Below are 19,146 nucleotides of genomic sequence, written 5' to 3'. Positions count from 1 at the left end.
ATATATATATATATATATATATATATATATATATATATATATATATATATATATATATATTTCATGGTATAACCTGCACTGTATGTTTTACTCATCTTTACTCTATAACTGATTATCATCTGTTATGTCTTTACCAAGTGCCTTGGGTTGTGACTGAAAAGGTCCAAGGAACAGAACACTTATCCAATTAACAAATGATAAATAAAAATAGAAACAACTGGTCAAAGTGCTATTTCTTATACTGCTTGCTTCAGTCTTCACCCCCATCAACTTTTATCATGGTGAAAATCTATCTCATTCTCTCAATCTCTCTCATATCTCAGCCTAGCACTTAAGTTTCTGATACTGCTGTTCAATATTCCTGTTTTCTAAATACCTTTTCTTCTACTCCCCTATACCTTCAGTACTTCTCCCAAACATGTACTATTCTCTGCAGCATATCAAACTCTGTGTATCTTTATAAGCCTCATACCTCTTCTAGTTCACAGTGTCCTGTTTGCCTTTATCACCTCAACCACACAACACATTTATTCAGTTATCTTTTACACACATCAAGTATAGTCTAATCTGGTTCTTTTCCTGCATTCTGTTGACACTGCATTCATCTCTGACTTTAAATCTCCATCATAATCTTCAGCATTAATACATGCATAATTCCTAACTCATAAACACCTAATACTATCCACCTGTATTGCCACAGTACTAATTCCGTCATGCCCACAGCACTAATCCCACAGTATTCCATGCCACACATGCACTGCTATTTTTCTGGTCTAACTTATCTCAACCGTCCCTACAGCATAACAAAGGCAAACTGCAAGCAGAGCTATGTTTAGGCTATAGCTTTGCTGTGGTACTGAACTTGCAGTCTTTAGTACCATAATAAAACAGCTTAGATGTGAAGCAATCATTTAAACTGAGCATAAAAGGCAAAATGTTGCTTTATTTGTTCAATTCAAAAGATGTCGCTCACATTTTACTTTGGTATGACCGAGGGTTCCTGGCAGCTGCTGTCCAGTGTGGAAGCACAAATGAATTTCCCATCTTGTTAAATGAGTGCTGGCAGGCATGAATGAGTTAATAACAAAACTGAATCTCTACATGCCTTTTTACACTTCTGCAAACTTAGCATTGCCTCCACTGTAGAAACATAGCTTAAGGAAGTGGACTATTCTGTTACCATACACACCTATATTTATGACCACATTAGGAGTCACTGCTCCAGCTGCAAAACTAGAGGAGGGGAAATGCTTTTATTCAGAAAAAAACTTCCTTGCTGTCTAACTGAAGACTCAACATCAGCAAAATACTTAGTTCCTAACTGCATAATTTCCAAAATCATCATATGTGAAAACAAAAATCTGCACCTTGTGTCCATTTACCTCAACCCCCAACTACACGCTTTAATTAAACTTTTGAGAGATTTGCACTTTAGTCCATAAAATATATTTTCATACTGCTTGGATGCCAAATAATATTCCAGAGACAGACTGGACACTTTGAGGATATCACCAGCTTCTACCTCAAGGAGACTGCAGCGGTTCCTGCATGTATTCTTGTCACGTATGGATCAGTACATCTCTTTCCTGGTTTCAACTCAGGACCAATCCTGGACTACTCATGCCTTTTATGGGCTGACAAATTTAAACTGAGGTACTCAGTGTGATAGACTGCACTCATGTTGCAATTAGAGCCCCTCCTGTTTCATAGAGGTAGCAGTACTGCAATAGGAAGGAGAACCATTCCATCAACTGCCAGGTAGTGTGTGATGCATGGGGATGTATCACCAACATCTCTGTCCAACATGCTGGCAGTGCACAACTCCCCTATCTGGTACACTATCTCACTTTACCACCTCTTCCTGCATGGTAGGATACCCCAATGGTCATCTTAATGGTAAGTGGAAAAATGTTTTTGTTATATTGTATTTAAATAGTTGTTCACATTAAAATGTATTGCTGAACACTATTTTTTTCTGTTTTGTCTCCCCTCCCCCTTTTTTCTCTGTTTTTTTTTTGTTTGTTTCAGGTAATGCTGGATATACACTAGAGCCATGGCTCATAGCTCATGACTCCAGTGAGAAATTCAAGTGGAGCTGTGGAGGAGGCGTATAACACATCTTTTTCGCAGACCTGCATTGTCATTGAGAGGGTCTTTGACCTGCCTGGTTGAGTCTGGGGGTGCCCATCAGTATGACCCAGCTACTGCAGGCAGGACATTTCCAGCATGTTGCATTCTGTATAACATGATCATGCACTGATCAGGTGGTGAAGTGACCCATGCTGGCACTGTAGCTTCCAGTTCCAGTCCCACTACAAGTAATGTTGACCAGCTGGCAGCAGTAGTAAAGGACCTCATGAGGCAGGCTCATGCATGGGGTGTAGTCCAAAACTACGGATCATGATATTCAGGTTAGTGTTTCCTTTCCTGGTAAAAGCACATAGTACAACTGATGCATGCAGTGATATCTGTGGGCTATACCGTGTGGTGCATGGTCTGCTATCACTACTCATCTGACATTCTCTCTCATCCTAAAATATGTTTTTTTTTATTATTTGTAAGAATAATACTAATGTGGTTCCCATGCTTGAGTGCTTACTGTTTCTTGTTCAGTGATGTCAAAAGGCATCAAATAGAAAATAATTCACATTTTTGTCCTCTGTTGTGAATAGCTTCTGTTTTAATGATTACTTAATTATACAAAAATAAGGAATATTGACAACGGTGAAAAACTTTGTGAATTAAAATACAAATGTATATACTGCTTTCTTTATATATGACATTTCTTAGATTATTCTGTTGTACTACACAGCAGATTAATTTAATGCTGTCATACACAATAAATTCTGACTTCAGAAACTATCATTTGTGCAGTGGGAGGGTAAAGTCACAGCAGTTTACGTTTACATGGCAGGATACACATTTTAATGCGTCATTTGCTTTGATAGATTTCTTCTGAAAATTTTTGTTCATTACTATTTTGATGTTTTAGGTATCTGCCACCTGTAGGAATGGAATGGTAATGCATGTAGTATTTTTTTTTTGTGTAAAGTTAATTGATGGTGTACATACTAGTTTTATAGGGATGAAATGCATACCTTTGCAAAATTCCCTCCCACCCGAAACCTCTATTCCAGTTAAAAAGACAGCTGTGTCTTTAAAGGTGATTCACAGTAGTTAAAGATCAACTGAGTCATGCATATCTCCTACTGATAGGCTAGGTGATGGTGCAAATGATTTGGAGGAGGGGCTACCATGAGAACTGTAAGGCGAGTTGGACCTACTTGATGAAAGTGATCCTGCTCACACTAACCTGATACAGCTGTGTGACCATGATCGTGACCTCGAATGTGAGGTTTTGGTAGGTGTAGATGAACGATGACATGGCCTGTGTGAACTGTGCTGTGCTTGTTTACTATGACTACTGCGATTTTGAGAAGCAACAGTAGTAACATGTGATCTCCTCCCATGTGTCTGGACAGTACCCCCTCCTCTGGCCCTTGCAAGACTAACCCCAGTTAGACTCTGGTATGTCCTAATTAGTGTACGAATGGAGGTGGCCCAGATGTTTGATGTGCCACCATACTATGCATCAGTGTGATCATGGAATTACCCCTGATCTCTGCCATTTCAAAGTGGTGCTGGAAATCATCACTCATACCCTGGAGGACTCTTGACATTTCCTCTGACTCTTTGTGGCAGTGCTATGAGCCCTTTTAAATGTGTTTCCAGGGGTAGCTGTAAGGAATTTTTGCACCTGGCTCACCTTTGTAAAGGAGTCACTGTGGACACTGTTGCCTCTGTCAATACCTGTCATCATTCTCACAGTGTCCCTCTGGGTTTGGCAGTACTAGTGTAGAGGTGCAGGTGTATTGCTCTTGTACAACTGTGAATGGTATGTCAAGTTTTGCTTAACTTTTTGTTGCATTGTCACTTTCTGCAGAGTTACTAAAATGTTATGGGGTGAGAGAACCTGCCAATAAAATTGGGGACTGCATGCTAATTCCCTCAAAGTACCTCATAAATAGAACTATGTTATCATCTTGATCAGAAGCAGATGCCACACCCATTCTGCTACCAACATCATCCAGATTTATTGGTATAACTGATCTGTTTGTTTTTTGATGCTGACCCTGTAAAAAATACTTGAAAGCATTAACAATAACACAACAGCATGTAGTAAAGGATGCTTACAAGGAAGTGAGTGGGACACTTAGCAAGTACGCTGCTTTAATTTCCATTCTTTGCTGATGTACAAGGATCACCTAATAATAATTAATTGTAACATGGTTAATTACAAGATTCCTTATCAGCATTCAATTCTCTCTATATAAAATGTGTTACAGATTTTAAACCAATCTTCATGAGCAGTTGAGTGTTGCTGTTGCTGCAGACACTGGTAAGGTGGAACTGTGTCCATATCACCTCAAATTATTCCTGTTCCATCACCTTCTGTGTCACAGTCATCACCATGGATGGACAAAAGGTATTCCTCATCTAGATTTAATTGAATAAGATTTGCAACCTCCCGTAGTGGTACGGGAGTTGCATTTTTACTTGACCTTGCTTCTAGCGTGTGCTACCATATCATTTATCATTTGCCCTTTTCTTGCACTGTGCCAGTGTTCGGTTTCTGCCTTTAACTACACTGATTTCAACAACTACTTGACTCCAGGCCTTGTTCCTTTTGGCTTATCTGGGCCCTCCTTTACCAAAAAGAAGTTTTCCATATTCCCTAAGTGCTGCGGTGAGGACACAAGTTTCCTCATGGCTGAAGTTATCCTTTCTGTGCTTTGATCCCTTATTTTCCATTAGTACGACATGTAAATCAAAACAAACCAAAAATATAAAAGGCCATAGTCTGAAAGTGTGACAGTAATGTTTGTATGTAATCAACTTTTAAAGTACAAAACACTGGCCAAGTATTCCTGTCACCCACAATAATTGTTACTTAACACAGCCCAATATAATCAACTAAAAGAAATCTCAATACAGCCAGGTAAAATTGTAATATGTTACCTACAGTTCATTCAGGTCATGAATGCAATTGCTTTTGTCACAAAAAAGCATCCTTGCCCTATCCTCTGCCATTGTCATGTACTGATAATAATGCCATGTTTTATTCCTCATTATCATTCACAAAATTCAGATTCTTCACATCTGCCTGTTCATATCCTTAGGAAAGTGAAACTTCTGCACTAAATTACTGAATTTATACCCATGTACGTACAATCAGTAAATTACACCAGAGTAATGATCATTTTCTGCCATCATTAGTCATTTCCACTGCTGCTATCATGAAATCCAACTTCAAAATGACTGAAATTTGCCAATCAGTCAATGCTATCATAACACGCACAGCATACATGTAAGTTCATTGCAAATTAATCTTAAATCAATAATGAAATAATATTTTGAAGTAGTTCTTGTTAAATGATAATATGTTTAAAAATATTTCCTTACTATAGTAAGTTTGCAGTATCCTACTGCATTTGCCACCTATCTTGGCTATTGGCGAATTACTATGATGATGTTCAACTTACTGGCAAAAATTCAGAACCATTTACATGTGTTACATACAAAATAGGCTAATTTATATGCATGTCTGTGAATTGTAATAATACGTAAATATGTCCCTAGGTATACCAGAGAATTTCGCCAATTGTGACACATTCAACTGAACATGAATGTATTTAATACTGACATGGATGCACTACAGATGGTTTGAAGTCCTCAGCATTCTGCAGTAATCCCAAGCTTTCCTTAGGAACACGTAAATGGCCATAGACTAGCCAAAATCAGAATGTAGTTAAAAAAGAAATTAAGTCATCTAAATACCAGGTTTGTAGCAATTTTAAGTGTAATCCTTGTCACCTCCTAGCACCTCATGCAAGTCATAACTTTATAAAACTTAAAAGTAAGACACATTATGACATTTATTCCCCCCTCCAAAAAAAAAAAAATCCACTGTACTACATGACACATAATGGTGTTAGGGTACAAAACAAATAACTTTTACCAATAAGCATTATCAATAAAAAATTATTAATCACCACAAATAACTTTTATCAATAAGCATTATCAATAAAAAGTATTAATCACCTATTTCCATTTTTATGAAGCATGGATGGGAAAGGTAAGTGGTTTCCTTTAAGAAAAAAAAACTTTACAAGACAAAACAGTTTTGTTTATACAAAACTTGTCGCTAGTATCAACAGGTGTTGTAATGACCACACTAGCAAAACAGACTTTCCTAATTTTGTTCAGGCTCTTTGAAAGATGGCAACTCCTGTGAAGTCACAAGGCCACTCTCCTAGCTGGTCTGATAAGGAGACCATGATCACTCTCCACACTCCACCTTCTGCATGATTCACATCTGGATAAGACTGAAGCATGTTCATGATGCACTGCCTGGAAAAAGATCGCCATCTGGCAGGAGTTGGGTCAACGTGACAGATATAACCTGCTCTAGCTAGCAGTGTTCTTACGGGTGTGATGATTTACAAAACCGAAGGGCTGACCAGCTGGGTAGACCAGGTTGCAGCAAGAAGGCCAGAGTTCTATAACAAGTAAAATAAAATATCTGGTTTCTTAAATACGTCATATTAAAGATAAAAAAAGTTTAGCACATTTGCATAATTAAAGGCATTTTATGTGTACCTAAAAATACTACTTGTAATGCTATTATGAAATGCATAGGAAATAACAGTCATATTTGTAATCATACATGCATCTTTTTTAACAGAGTCATATCAGTAATATTTTAACAGACTTTAATAATGTATACAAATCTCACATAAGTGTATTAAAATAATAATCGATACATGTAACTCTAAATCTTGTATTGGGCTACAGGTACAAGTAATTGTGATTAGATTTATAAAATAATGAAATAAAAATTGCAATTGGACATATGTAATTTATTAGAATTGCAAGAAAAGACTTATAATACTTCCATTTCATGAAGCCAGTTTTGTGTAGGCCATATATAAAACAGTTGCTTATCATAGTTGTTTGTTCAAAAATATTTCTATATTTCTAACTGCACATACAACATAGCTGAAGCCTCACACACCACACCCCATTCAGAATGCAGGTTGGGGGAGGTGAGTGGGGGTTGCTGTGCCAAGTGAATGGCCAGCAGAAGCTTTAATGAGAAATGTTTTTCTTCAAAATTACTTATGAAATCAGATTTGTATAAAAAAGGAAATGCAAACTTCCATGAATTGCTACATTTCTGTATTTGTGAATTAGTTACACCTGAACACAGTTTTATGTGTATTTTGAAAACAACATTCCACACATGTTTCTCTTGAATGGTAGGGAATACTAGCACAATAGTATACTAATTCATACAGCTATGCATGTGTAACAGAAAATGAAGAAAACAAAATGTAGTCATTGTTTAGACAAGAGCAGCAACAGTAAAGATTTGAAAAGCTTGTTGAATCTACTAGAAAGTATAACTGAAGCCCAAGATTAAGGCTCGTTAAATCTTCTAGTAAGTATAATTGAAGCCCAAGATTATTTTTTTTGTCTTAATAGCTTGTAGCACGTATAAGCATACAAAAAGGATTTAAAATCGTTATTGTACTATAAAATTAAAAAAAGAAATATGTACTTGTACAACTGCTGTACTAATTTTACACCTGTCTTCTGCATTGTTAATAGGACAATTGCTAGCTTTGCAGATGAAAGAAATGCAACTGAAGCCATTACAGTTCAAGGTAATATTACTGTTTTTACCCTACTACTTTGACAAACCGCAAACAGTAGTTTTAGTACTGTATTCAATTATTGTATGCACATAACTTGAGAGATACATACCCCTTCAAGAAGTCAAAAGTCCTTGTCATTTGAATTCATGACAAGTATGCATAATCCATTCGTGCATATCATTCGTCCCAAGTACAAAAGTACATTCCAAATCTCTACTCCTACTCAGGCGTAACTTTCCCGGTAAACAAATGTTAAATAAAAAAATAAATAATACTGTATGCATAAGGACTTCCTGTACACATTTTACTTTAATAAAGATGTTACTGCAGTATTTCACTGTATAATGACATGTAAACAGTATTGTGTGGATTTATTTTCTGTTTTGTTTCGCCCAATTCCTTTTTTTTTCCTCTGTTTTCCTTATTTTGATTATGCATTACTTTCTCCTTTATTGTTTTGCTTCTGTCCCATTTATTTTCCTGTTTTTATGGGTTAAAATCCCTCAGAAGCAGAATGGGCATGTACCTCTCAGGCTAGGGATTGATCACCCTCCATCTGTCTGGAGACATACTCACAAGGTCAGAGTGGAGGATCCAGTCCTGCAGGCAAGACTGCAGGTGGCAGCCTTGCAAGCCTCACAGAAACGGTGCTTTAGAGCTTGGTTGAGGGCATACTAGTGGAGACAGTGGACAGGGGAATTTGGCCAGTCAAAGCTTATCAGCATGTAGAAGACATGCTCTCTCAGTTGGTGCTGACCACTGCACCAACACAGGACCCTACCCCTCAACACTGAGGTCATCAACTGCAACACCATCTGTCAGTGGATGTGTTTGAGGCTCTGTGGACTGGGATTCTAGATGGCCTTTCCTCAGTCCTTCTTGTCCCACCTCCTCCAGTAAAAACCCTCTTGATGTTTCCCTTGTGTATTCTCCTCTTTGTTTTGATTTCCCTTTTTCAGTCTTTCCTATCTCCCTCTTTCTATACTTTAATGAAACCATCAGGGTGTCCACAGAAGGATACGCCTATATAAAAGACAAGAACAAATTGTCGTCAAGAATCAGATCAGCAAGTAAACAGATCAAATTAATCCTACCATTGGTGAAGGCATAATGTGATAAAAATTGTCTAATACTCTCCACTGGTCACTTTTCTAAGTTTGATTTTTATGCTGATTGTAGAAGTATTTAGCTCAATGCATTGTTTGTTCTTGTTTTTATGTGGGCAAGACTAATCATTCCTTTAAAGAATGCATTCTTGAACACCTGAATGATATTAAAAGAGAGAAGTCATCTAATGCTTTAACTAAACATGTGAACATTTTTGGTAAAGAATATTCTTTTAATTTTTTTAATACAATTACTTAGTTTTGATTTGAGAGGTGGTGACAGTGTGCCCAGTACCAAATGTGTAGAGTTGAAGTGGCTATTAAAGTTGAGAGCTGATAAAGGCTCAGGATTAAATGACACTGTTTCTTTAAAACCAATACTTATGTAATGTGGTCTACCTCGTTAATTTTATTGGTTTTATATTTAAATGTGTTCAGTTGTGAATGTTTTAGATGGTCTGATGAAGTACCTTTTCGCGTGAAAGCACTTACCTTTTGTTTTATTAAAATTTCATATAGTTTTAGCTTGTGTGCCGTTGTGGATGGTCTTTCTTTTATTTTATTTTATCACCACAATATATTCAAAATGACATCAATTCCTATATTTTAAACCCACATTTTGTGCAACTGATGAATATAAAGCACTTGACACAGTACATGTAAAATACTTATTTCAATTACTTTAATATCTAAAGCTGGGAATAGAAGCTATTATTATACATGCTTTATTTAATAAGACACATTTTCAAATTGCAAATAAGATATAATAAATTATTCAACAACTAAAGGGAGTCCACTAGTTCATAGGTAAGTACTAGGCTATCTGCCCAAGGGCATTTATAAGCCTAGCCAGAATGTGTTGGCTTTCTCCACCCCTTAGATTAGTTCCCTGTGCCTCTGTCCAGCAGAGCCATTATTTCCCTGCGCCACTGTCCAGCAGAGCCACTGCAGTGATCCCCGGGGTAAATTTTCTGTTTCCCATCCACCCGTCAAGGGTTCTCTTGAAGAGTATTAGTGAGGGGCTCTGCCTGATGTATATTGGAATCGTGTTCCAAAGTATGGGGAGTCTCTGGGATAGGAATCTATCCCTTCAGCATGTCCTATTTATCATTGTGGTGAGGTTTATATCAATAGAGCATGTGGCTCTCTGGGATTTGTTTTTTTTTTTAGGTGGAGCATGTCCATCAATTCTGGGTTGGAATGTCAGGCAAAGATCACCTCTGAGTAAGTGGTATGCAACCGAGTACAGCTGGAGTTGCTTAAGTCGGGCTGCATAGGGCATCTGTTTGAGGCCAGTAATCCTCTTGGTGAGGTATTTTTGTGGCCTTTCCAGTTGTTTATTTATTTATTTATTTTACATTCGTTGACCGGGCTAGTCTATCTGGATATATGTCCATTTTCAGTAGAGGCCTGGGGAGAAAAGCTCCAGTAATTATTACAAGGTTTAAGAAGGCGTTACAATAGAAATTATAACAAATATAATGCTAACAGTAAACCAAATAGTATTTTTTTTAGGAAATTGCAAATTACAATCTTAAAACCAAAAAATACATAAACTACAACCTAAGTGATGTGCATATCACAATAATCATTACAATACAAAGAATCTAAACATAAATTTTATAAGAAGAATGATAAAGTGTAATGAGAGGTAAAGAAAAGCTGAAAGGGGTGTAGGGAGAAAAAACAGGGAAGAAGAAAAGTAAAGAAAAGAAAACAGAGCGAGTCTAGTTAGTACAAGGACATAGCCATTTTTACTGAGGTACCGTTTAGAAGCGTTTAAAATAGTAGGGAAAAATAGGGAAGAAGAAAAGAAACAGAGTTAGTCTGGGTTACTACAGGGGCATAGCCATTTTTTATTGAGATACAGTTTTAGATTCCTTTTAAAAAGTGGGAGAGAAGTCAGAGATGAGATATCCGAGGGTAGTTTATTCCATATTTTTCCAACAGAGTTTGAGAACAGGCAGTCACCTGCAGAGTTATTGGATATGGTTGTTTTGATCAACAGTTTGAAGAGCGTAGATGTTTCTGATTATAATAAGGTGCGATGTGGCTAGAGAGTATTGGAGTTTTGGTGGGTTGGTACAGGGTTTTGTGGGCTATTATGAGTTGTTGAAGTTCGAGCTGATTAGGAAGTTCTAGCCAACCTAGTTGTTTTAGGTTCAGGCAGTGATGGGTTCTAAAAGGGGATCCTGTAGCAAATCTAGCAATATTACTGTAAGATGTTACTAGTTTATTGAGGTTTTGTTTTTGATAGATTAGTGTATATGCGGGAAGCATAGAGTAAAGTAGAGATTAGGTGAGTTCTAGCTAATGTAGTTCTTGCAAGTGGAGTAAGAAAGGGTTTGATTCTGTATAGGGTTCCTATTTTTTGTTCACTGATTTTATTGTTGTGTTGATATGATTGTCAAAGTTTAGATTGTTGTCTATTGTTATTCCTAATAATTTTGTGGTAGCATCAGGAGAAATGATAGTACCGTTATTGGAACTGATAGTGAAATGTAAGGGGATGTGCTTTTGGGTTGGTGAGAAGAGAAGCAGTTTAGTTTTCTTGGGGTTAAGTAGTAGGCAGCAATGAGAGAACCATTGTTCTACAGTGTTAAAGGCTTTTTGGGTAAGAGACTGGAGTTTTGTTTGAGAGGTAGATGTGCAGATTATAGTAGAATCGTCTGCATATTGAATACAGATAGTATTTGGGATAGCTAATTGCAGGTCATTGATAAAGATGGAAAAAAGAAGTGGGCCTAAGATGGAGCCTTGTGGCACCCCTAGGGAGATGGGAAGATGATCAGATAGTGAATTTTTCCAGAGTACCACCTGCTGTCGGTTTTCTAGGTAAGATTTAAACCAAGTTATGGAAGGAGGATCAAGTGATAGAGAATTCAGAATGTGCAGAAGTAGTTGGTGGTTAACCATGTCAGAGGCTTTAGATAAGTCGATGAAGGGTGCAGATCAAAGACTATTTTTGTTGCGATTAAAGTTGATGGAGTTTGTAAATGAGAGCAGTGCAGTGGTGGTACTGTGGGAAGGTCTAGAACCATGCTGACAATTAGCAAGTAGGTTGTTTTGTAGAAGGTGGTTTAGTAGTTGTTTATGGATACAGTTTTCCATAATTTTAGCAATAGGGGATAGTAGGGCTATGGGACGATAGTTAGAGAAGTCATTAGAGTTTCCCCCTTTATGTAGTGGGATGATATGAGATATCTTCCAGATTGAAGGGATAGTTCCTTCATTAATAGATCTGTTTATCAGAATAGAAATGGGATAGGCAATGGCTTTAGCTCCTACTTGCAGGAACTCAGCAGGAAGTTTGTCTGTGGAGGGGGTGGTAGGTTTACGTTTTTGGAGTAAGGATGAGATAAAGGAAGTAGAAATTGGTAGTAGATTAAATGAGGGGGGTGGATCTGCAGAAGATGGAAGTAGCTTGGAGGTATCAGGAGGTAGGTGACTAGCAAGAGTTTGAATTGTATTTGTGAAGAAAGAATTGAAGGCATTAGCTGTTTGTGTGGGATTGTCCGGGTTAGAGTCTTGTGTGTCGGGTGTGATAGATTGGCCTGGGGATAGAAGATTATTAATGCTGGTCCAGAATTTTTTAGGTTCCTTGCTGGATGTTTGTTGTAGATGAAGGTAGTAGTTCTTTTTGTCTGTCAGGATGGCTTTTTTGTGCTGTTTCTACATTCTCTAAAGGTTTGACGGTCAGCCAGGTTCTTAGTGGTACGCCATTTTGCCCAGGATTTGTTTCTGATAATGAATTTTTTGTCTAGTATTGTTGGGCAGCCAGGGGGCTGGTTTGGCTTTGATTCTGATAGTGCGAATCGGTGCGTGCTGGTCAAGGATAGATAAAAATGTGGAATTGAAGTACTGTACTGCATCATTAAGAGGGAGAAATTTTAGAGGAGACCAATCACATTGCTTCAGTTCTGTTTGAAAACATTCTGAGTTAAATTGCTTTTTTGAACGTAATGTTCTGAATTTGTTTGGAAAAATTAGATTGGTTTTATGTCTAACAATATGTTAAAGAGTGGTCACTTAGATCGTCTGGAAGGGAGCCAGTTTTATAGGTTTGTTGGGGGGGTGTTAGTAAGTATCCAGTCTAAAGTGGTGTCCTTGTTATTGATTTTATTAGTTCTGGTAGGGCAGGTAATTAGTTGTGAGAAGCCATGTAGGTTTATGTGGGAGGTGGGGTTTGAATTATTACAGGAATTCCAATTAATATTTAGGTCACCTAAGATTAATGTTTCTTGTGGGAGATTAGTGGAGAGCCAACTAAGGATGCACTCAAGAGCATTAATGTTATTTCATGGGGGAAGATATATACAAATTATATATATAGCTTTACTTTTGTTGACTTGAAGTTTAGAGCAAATTACTTCGGCACTATTGACTAGGGGAAGGGGGAAGGTTCAGATTTATAGTGCTGATATGTAGCTGTGTTTTACAGAGAATTGCTACACCTCCCCCCTTTTTTGTTGAGCGGTCAAGTCTAATGATGTCATATCCAGGTGGGGAGATTTTGTTGTCTTTAATGATAGGTTTTAGCCATGTTTCTGATAGGCATAGGATGTCAAATTGGTTGACATCTAGGAGGGCATGGACTTGAGAAATTTTATTACAAATACTACATATTTTGAGATGGGCTATAGTGAGCAAATTGGTAGATTTGGTAGGCAGTGTAGTCCTAGTTATGTCATTGTTGTAGTTTCCTATGGTCTGGGTATGGTGTGGGCCAGGGTTTGGATGAATGTCTCCATCCAATAGTGATTGGGGGAGTGTTGAGTGTTTAGGTTGGAGAGGTTTACAAAAGCAGTCGATTAATTTTCTTGTTTTTTGGTTATAGAATGTAATGTGGGCTAGTCTGTGGTATTTGGCTAGTAGGTAGTTGGGTTTGTAAATGAGATTTAGGAAGGTTGCAGGAAAAAAGGTGTTATAGGTGTAGAGGTGTGTATGGAGGGAAAGGTAAGGGTAGAGTACATAGGCAGTTCATAGGAGGTTAAGATATAGGTAGTTGCTAGAGGAGTTATAAGTGAAATGATAATCAATATTTGAATTTGTGAAGGGTTCACTGTAGTGTGCATTGGTAAGGAAGTGGAGATGAGAGAGATAATGAGAAATAATAGTAAGTATGTATGAGGTAGAGGAGGAGGAGAGTTGGGTAATTGGTAGGTAAGATGTGTATGATAGGGGTGGGAGTGTTATAGATGAGATTTGTGTGATTGGTGTGAGTAAGGTAGGGGTGTGGTTTCTGGAGGGATAAATGTAGGAACACTGGGGGTGGGTGGGAATTGGGGGTAGGGTAGGGGAGCGGAGTGAGCCCGAAGGGTAAACCGAGCAGGTAGAGACAAGAGAGCAGAATGTAGAGGAAGACAATCAGTGAAGTGAAAGACTCAGCAGGTAAGTCTGAAGGTGGAAGAATGGAGACAATGTTCAGAGGCTAGAAGGAAGAAAGTCAGGATGATAGAGGAGAAGACAATGATTAAGGATGCCTTAGGACAAAGAAGAGTTGATATATAAGTGAATCCGAGGAAACTGGGAACAGAGTAATGGGCGTAGGGATACAGAAATAGGGTAGAAAATACAGTACAGAAAGCTAATTACTGAGATGCCACCTAGTGGCCAGTCACTGTATAGCAGTGGAAAGGTCTCCTGCTAGATTTGGGGATCTAAGAGGGGAGTGAGGATGAAGTAGTTTGAGTGAAGGGGATAAATAAGAGGAGGTATGGATAATATAAAATAAATAAGTGAAGGACTGGGGGGTTAGGCTGCTGGCTAGCCCACCTGAGAAGTTTGCCTAACCTAGTAAACCCTTAACATTTATCTTGTTTCAATTTATTTGTGTCAGTATCAATACATACTTTCAATGCCTTTTCAAAGGAAAAGCTTTTCTGGGAGTTGTAAGGTAATTTCCTTAGTTTGCCCTAATGTTCCAAGGTGTCCGGCTGGGAAAATGCAGGTGTTTGGTGCAGGGACAAGCTGGAACACAGTGCTGGTAAGATATATATAGAGAGAAAAGGTAGTAAGGCATAGGGTATCAACTTAGAGAGCAGGTAAAGATGTTATGCAGACACAGTTGCTTGTGTAATCACAGTCAACAACAGTACTTTGTATCTCTATCAATCTTTATAACTCCATTTAGTACCAGAAGCTACTAAGAATTCAGAGCAGTACTAAACTTAAACAGTAAACAAATGTTTCACAGACACAGTTGGATATATTACCACAGTAAATAGCAATACTTTGTAGTGTTTTCAAACTTCTATGACTCCTTTTAGTGCCCAAAGCTACCGAGAATTTGGGGCAGTACTTAACTTAAACAGTGAACTGAGTTAAGATAGGGAGGAGCAGTAAAAACAATTAAAGAGGAGTAGTCCTTTTGTTAATTAACACGGCGACATAGTATTAGGAAATATAATCAGTTACAAACCTCCTTATAATTCACAGTAAAATAGGGTTGATACCATGTTGGATTTAGGGAGGGTGAGAATACTGTTTTGCAGTTTAGCGGTAAGAGAACCGCATGATTCAGTACCTGTGTGCGTCTTTAGACAACTCAGATGATTATATCAGTCCCCAGTATTCAATGTTAATAAGGCTAGTTAGGTAGAGGGCAGTATGCTTTTAGAGAGATGCTACAAAAATCTAAAAAGTTCCCGAACATAGGAAAATGACTATATTTGGTTTTACAAAGTTTAGTAGTGGTCAGAAAATGTAGCGATCAGGAAAGGAGGTCGTTACTGGGTAATAATTACTAAAAAAACAAATCTTATGAGTAGACAACTTCTTTAAACAGCCTACGCATATACAAGTTATTTGGATTTAGGGAGGGTGAGAATATTGTTTTGCAGTTTAGCGGTAAGAGAACCTCATGATTCAGTACCCGTGCGCGTCTTTTAGATGGCTCAGGTGATTATGTCAGTCCCCAGTAGTCGATGTTAATAAGGCTAGTTAAGTAGAGGGCAGTATGCTTTTAGAGAGATGCTACAAAACTCTAAAAAGTTCCTGAACATAGGAAAATGACTATTTTCCGTTATACAAAGTTTAGTAGTGGTCAGAAAATGTAGCGATCAGGAAAGGAGGTCATTACTGGTAATAATTTCTAAAAAAACAATTCTTATGAGCAGACAACTTCTTTAAACAGCCTACGCATATACAACACTCTGTAAATGTCTGCGTTTGCAGCAAAAGCAATAGTAAGTCAGCAAAAAACAGTGTGAATTTAGAATAGTAACATCAAGGTACATTCATTACAAGCTACATGCACAACGCTCAGATTGTGTCAGCGTTTGCAACAAAAGCTAAAGCAATGTACAAATAAAAAGGAGTTAATAACATTTTGAAAGTTAAAAGAGGCATAAAAGAACAATCATTTTAAACAAATGAAGCATAATTTATCTTACTGTAATTCAAGCACAGGAGCAGGGCACACAGCAGCCAGGTGGAGGGGAGGAGAAGAAAGATGGCGTCGCCAAGGATTGGGGTATACTTATAAGGTGAGCTGGGGCGTAGGGGCAGACGGGGAGGGGAAAAGAGACAAAAGTAGGTATAGGGCAGAAGCCGCAAGATTGAGCAGAAGGAGGACAGATAGGAGGTAAAGATACTTATGTTGCGGGGAGGGGCTTAGTGATTAGAGGTAGTAGAGTACATGGGAGACAGTGAAGGTTGATAAGAGGATAGGGAAGATAAGATGAATAAGTGGGAAAGCGGCACTGGTAGATGTAATGATAAGCAAGACAAGGAGAGGTTCATGAGTATAGAGTAAAATAGTAAGCAATAGAGATAACAGATGGGTAAGACAGGAGAACAACAGAGACAAGAGAGCAGAATGTAGAGGAATACAATCAGTGAAGTGAGGGACTCAGCAGGTAAGTCTGAAGGTGGGAGAATGTAGACAATGTTCAGAGGCTAGAAGGAAGAAAGTCAGGATGATAGAGGAGAAGACAATGATTAAGGATGCCTTAGGACAAAGGAGAGTTGATATATAAGTGAATCCGAGGAAACTGGGAACAGAGTAATGGGGGTAGGGATACAGAAATAGGGTAGAAAATACAGTACATAAAGCTAATTATTGAGAAAGCTAATTACTGAGACTCCACCTAGTGGCCAGTCACTGTATAGCAGTGGAAAGGTCTCCTGCTAGATTTGGGGGTCTAAGAGGGGAGTGAGGATGAAGTAGTTTGAGTGAAGGGGATAAATAAGAGGAGGTATGGATAATATAAAAGAAAGAAGTGAAGGACTGAGGGGGGTTAGGCTGCTGGCTAGCCTACCTGAGAAGCTTACCTAACCTAGTAAAGTCTTAACATTTATCTTGTTTCAATTTATTTGTGTCAGTATCAATACATACTTTCAATGCCTTTTCAAAGGAAAAGCTTTTCTGGGAGTTGTAAGGTAATTTCCTTAGTTTGCCCTAATGTTCCAAGGTGTCTGGATGGCAAAATGCAGGTGTTTGGTGCAGGGGCAAGCTGGAACACAGTGTTTCAATGCCTTTTCACAGGAAAAGCTTTTCTGGGAGTTGTAAGGTAATTTCCTTAGTTTGCCCTAATGTTCCAAGGCGTCCGGCTGGGAAAATGCAGGTGTTTGGTGCAGGGACAAGCTGGAACACAGTGTGTAATTCAAGCACAGGAGCAGGATGCACAGCAGCCAGGTGGAGGGGAAGAGAAGAAAGATGTTGCAGGTGTCTTGTAAGGTACATCCCAAATGGGGCATTGTATTCTATGATGGGTCTAATGACTGATGAGTAGAGAGGCACAATAACCTCTTTTGTTCTAGATGCAAACCCTTTTGTGATTAGGTGGGCCACATAGAAGGATTTTCTAACCACCTTGGCAATATGATTATCAAAGGAGAGATTACTATCTACTTGGGTCCCCAGATCCCTTATTACATTTTCTGTATTTAGGGGACTACCACCTATGTGGTAGTTCACGGGTACTTTGTTTTTTCCAAAGGGGATGACTATACACTTTTTGGCATTTAGCTTGAGGCCATGATTTTGACACCAGGTATCCGTCTCAGTGAGACCCATCTGGAGGACGTCTGTATCAGCAGGAGAATCAATTATGGCCCCTAGTTTGCAGTCGTCCGTGAACTTGGTCAGCCATAGTCCTCCTATGCATGCCTGTACCTCTGAGAAGTATATACTGAACACGAGGGGTCCTGGGACTGAGCCCTGGGGGATGCCACTTGTAACTGGTTTAGAGCCAGATGTAGAGCCTGCAACTCTCACCATGTGGGTTCTATCCATAAGCCAGTTGGCAACCCATCTCGTGACGTAGGGGTTTATGTTCAAGCTGGTGAGCTTGTCTATAATACTAGAATGGGGAATGGTATCGAAAGCCTTTGTGAGGTCTATGTAGGCTGTGTGGACCTCCTTTCCCTCATCTAATGCCTTGGTAACCGTCTCAAAGAAGTCCTCCAGGTTTAGGAGGCATGATCTGCCCTTAAAGCCAAACTGGGTAGGGTCCAAGGTTTGGAGGTTCCCAATGTCTCTGTTAATGAGTTCCATGATGATGCATTCCCATAGCCTTGCAGACCAGGCTAGTCAGCCTTATAGGGCAATAGTTCCCAGGGTCCATTGTGGCTCCACCATTGTGGAGCGCGATAACTGTTGCTGTGCGCCACTCTGTGGGTATGTAGCCTGTAGAAAGGCTGAGTTTGAACAGTGTGTTTAGGTGAGGGGTTAGTTCATTTTGGAGCTCTTGTAATACACAGCCTGGGACCCCATCTGGTCCCATTGAAGCTGTATTTTTGGCTTTGGATAGGGCTGTTTTAACCTGTGTGTTGGTGATTGATGGGGCCCTACATTCTTCTGGTATGGTTATGGGCCCTTTAGGCATTGAGAGGGGGGTGAAGTTTGCACTAAACCTGTCTGCCAGAATGTTTGCAATATCAGTCGGTTCAGTGTATTTTGTGCCATTCTGCACTAACTCAGAGCAGATCTGAGAGTTTCCACTTAGGTTCTTGACATAGCTAAAGAACGCTTTGTGGTTATCTTTGGAGTCATTGGCAATTTTTCTTTCGAAACTAGCCTTGGATGATTTAATGAGGGGATCATAGTTTCTTGCTGATACTAATCAGGGGTGTCTTTCCTTCTTGGGATTTTACTCTTTTCTGTACTGTTGTATAACTTGTTTATAGCAGGGGTCCAACAGACTGGTTTCCTTTTCTTGGAGGAGTGAGTCTTGGTTTTACTTGGGATAGCATGATCCATGCATTCCTGCAGATGCTCATAGAGTGCCTTTGTAAAGGTTTCAGCAGCTTGGACAGCATTGTCCTTTAGCATGGGGGCTGTGAACCTTTCCACCTCGGTCTTAAGTAACATAAAGTTT

General features: G+C 38.8%; 1 protein-coding gene across 3 annotated transcripts in view; it reads right to left on the bottom strand.

Annotated features, from left to right (window-relative positions):
- FGGY (FGGY carbohydrate kinase domain containing) overlaps positions 1-19,146 on the bottom strand; it is a 2,391,991-nt gene that overhangs the window by 414,304 nt on the left and 1,958,541 nt on the right. Inside the window, exon 15 of one of the 3 annotated variants that reach the window (XM_044085532.1) lies at positions 4,329-6,560. The exons of the other annotated variants lie outside the window; for them this stretch is intronic. Within the exon in view, the coding sequence (XP_043941467.1) occupies positions 6,501-6,560 (60 nt within the window). The 3' untranslated portion in view covers positions 4,329-6,500. Of the gene's footprint in view, positions 1-4,328; positions 6,561-19,146 lie in introns of those variants that run through there. 3 annotated transcript variants of the gene reach the window in all.

The sequence above is a fragment of the Protopterus annectens genome, chromosome 10.part0 (genome assembly GCF_019279795.1).
Source record: "Protopterus annectens isolate FY-2018-M chromosome 10.part0, PAN1.0, whole genome shotgun sequence".
Taxonomy (NCBI): domain Eukaryota; kingdom Metazoa; phylum Chordata; order Ceratodontiformes; family Protopteridae; genus Protopterus; species Protopterus annectens.
The sequence above is the reverse complement of the archived record's forward strand: the minus strand, read 5'-3'. Positions and strand labels throughout refer to the sequence as shown.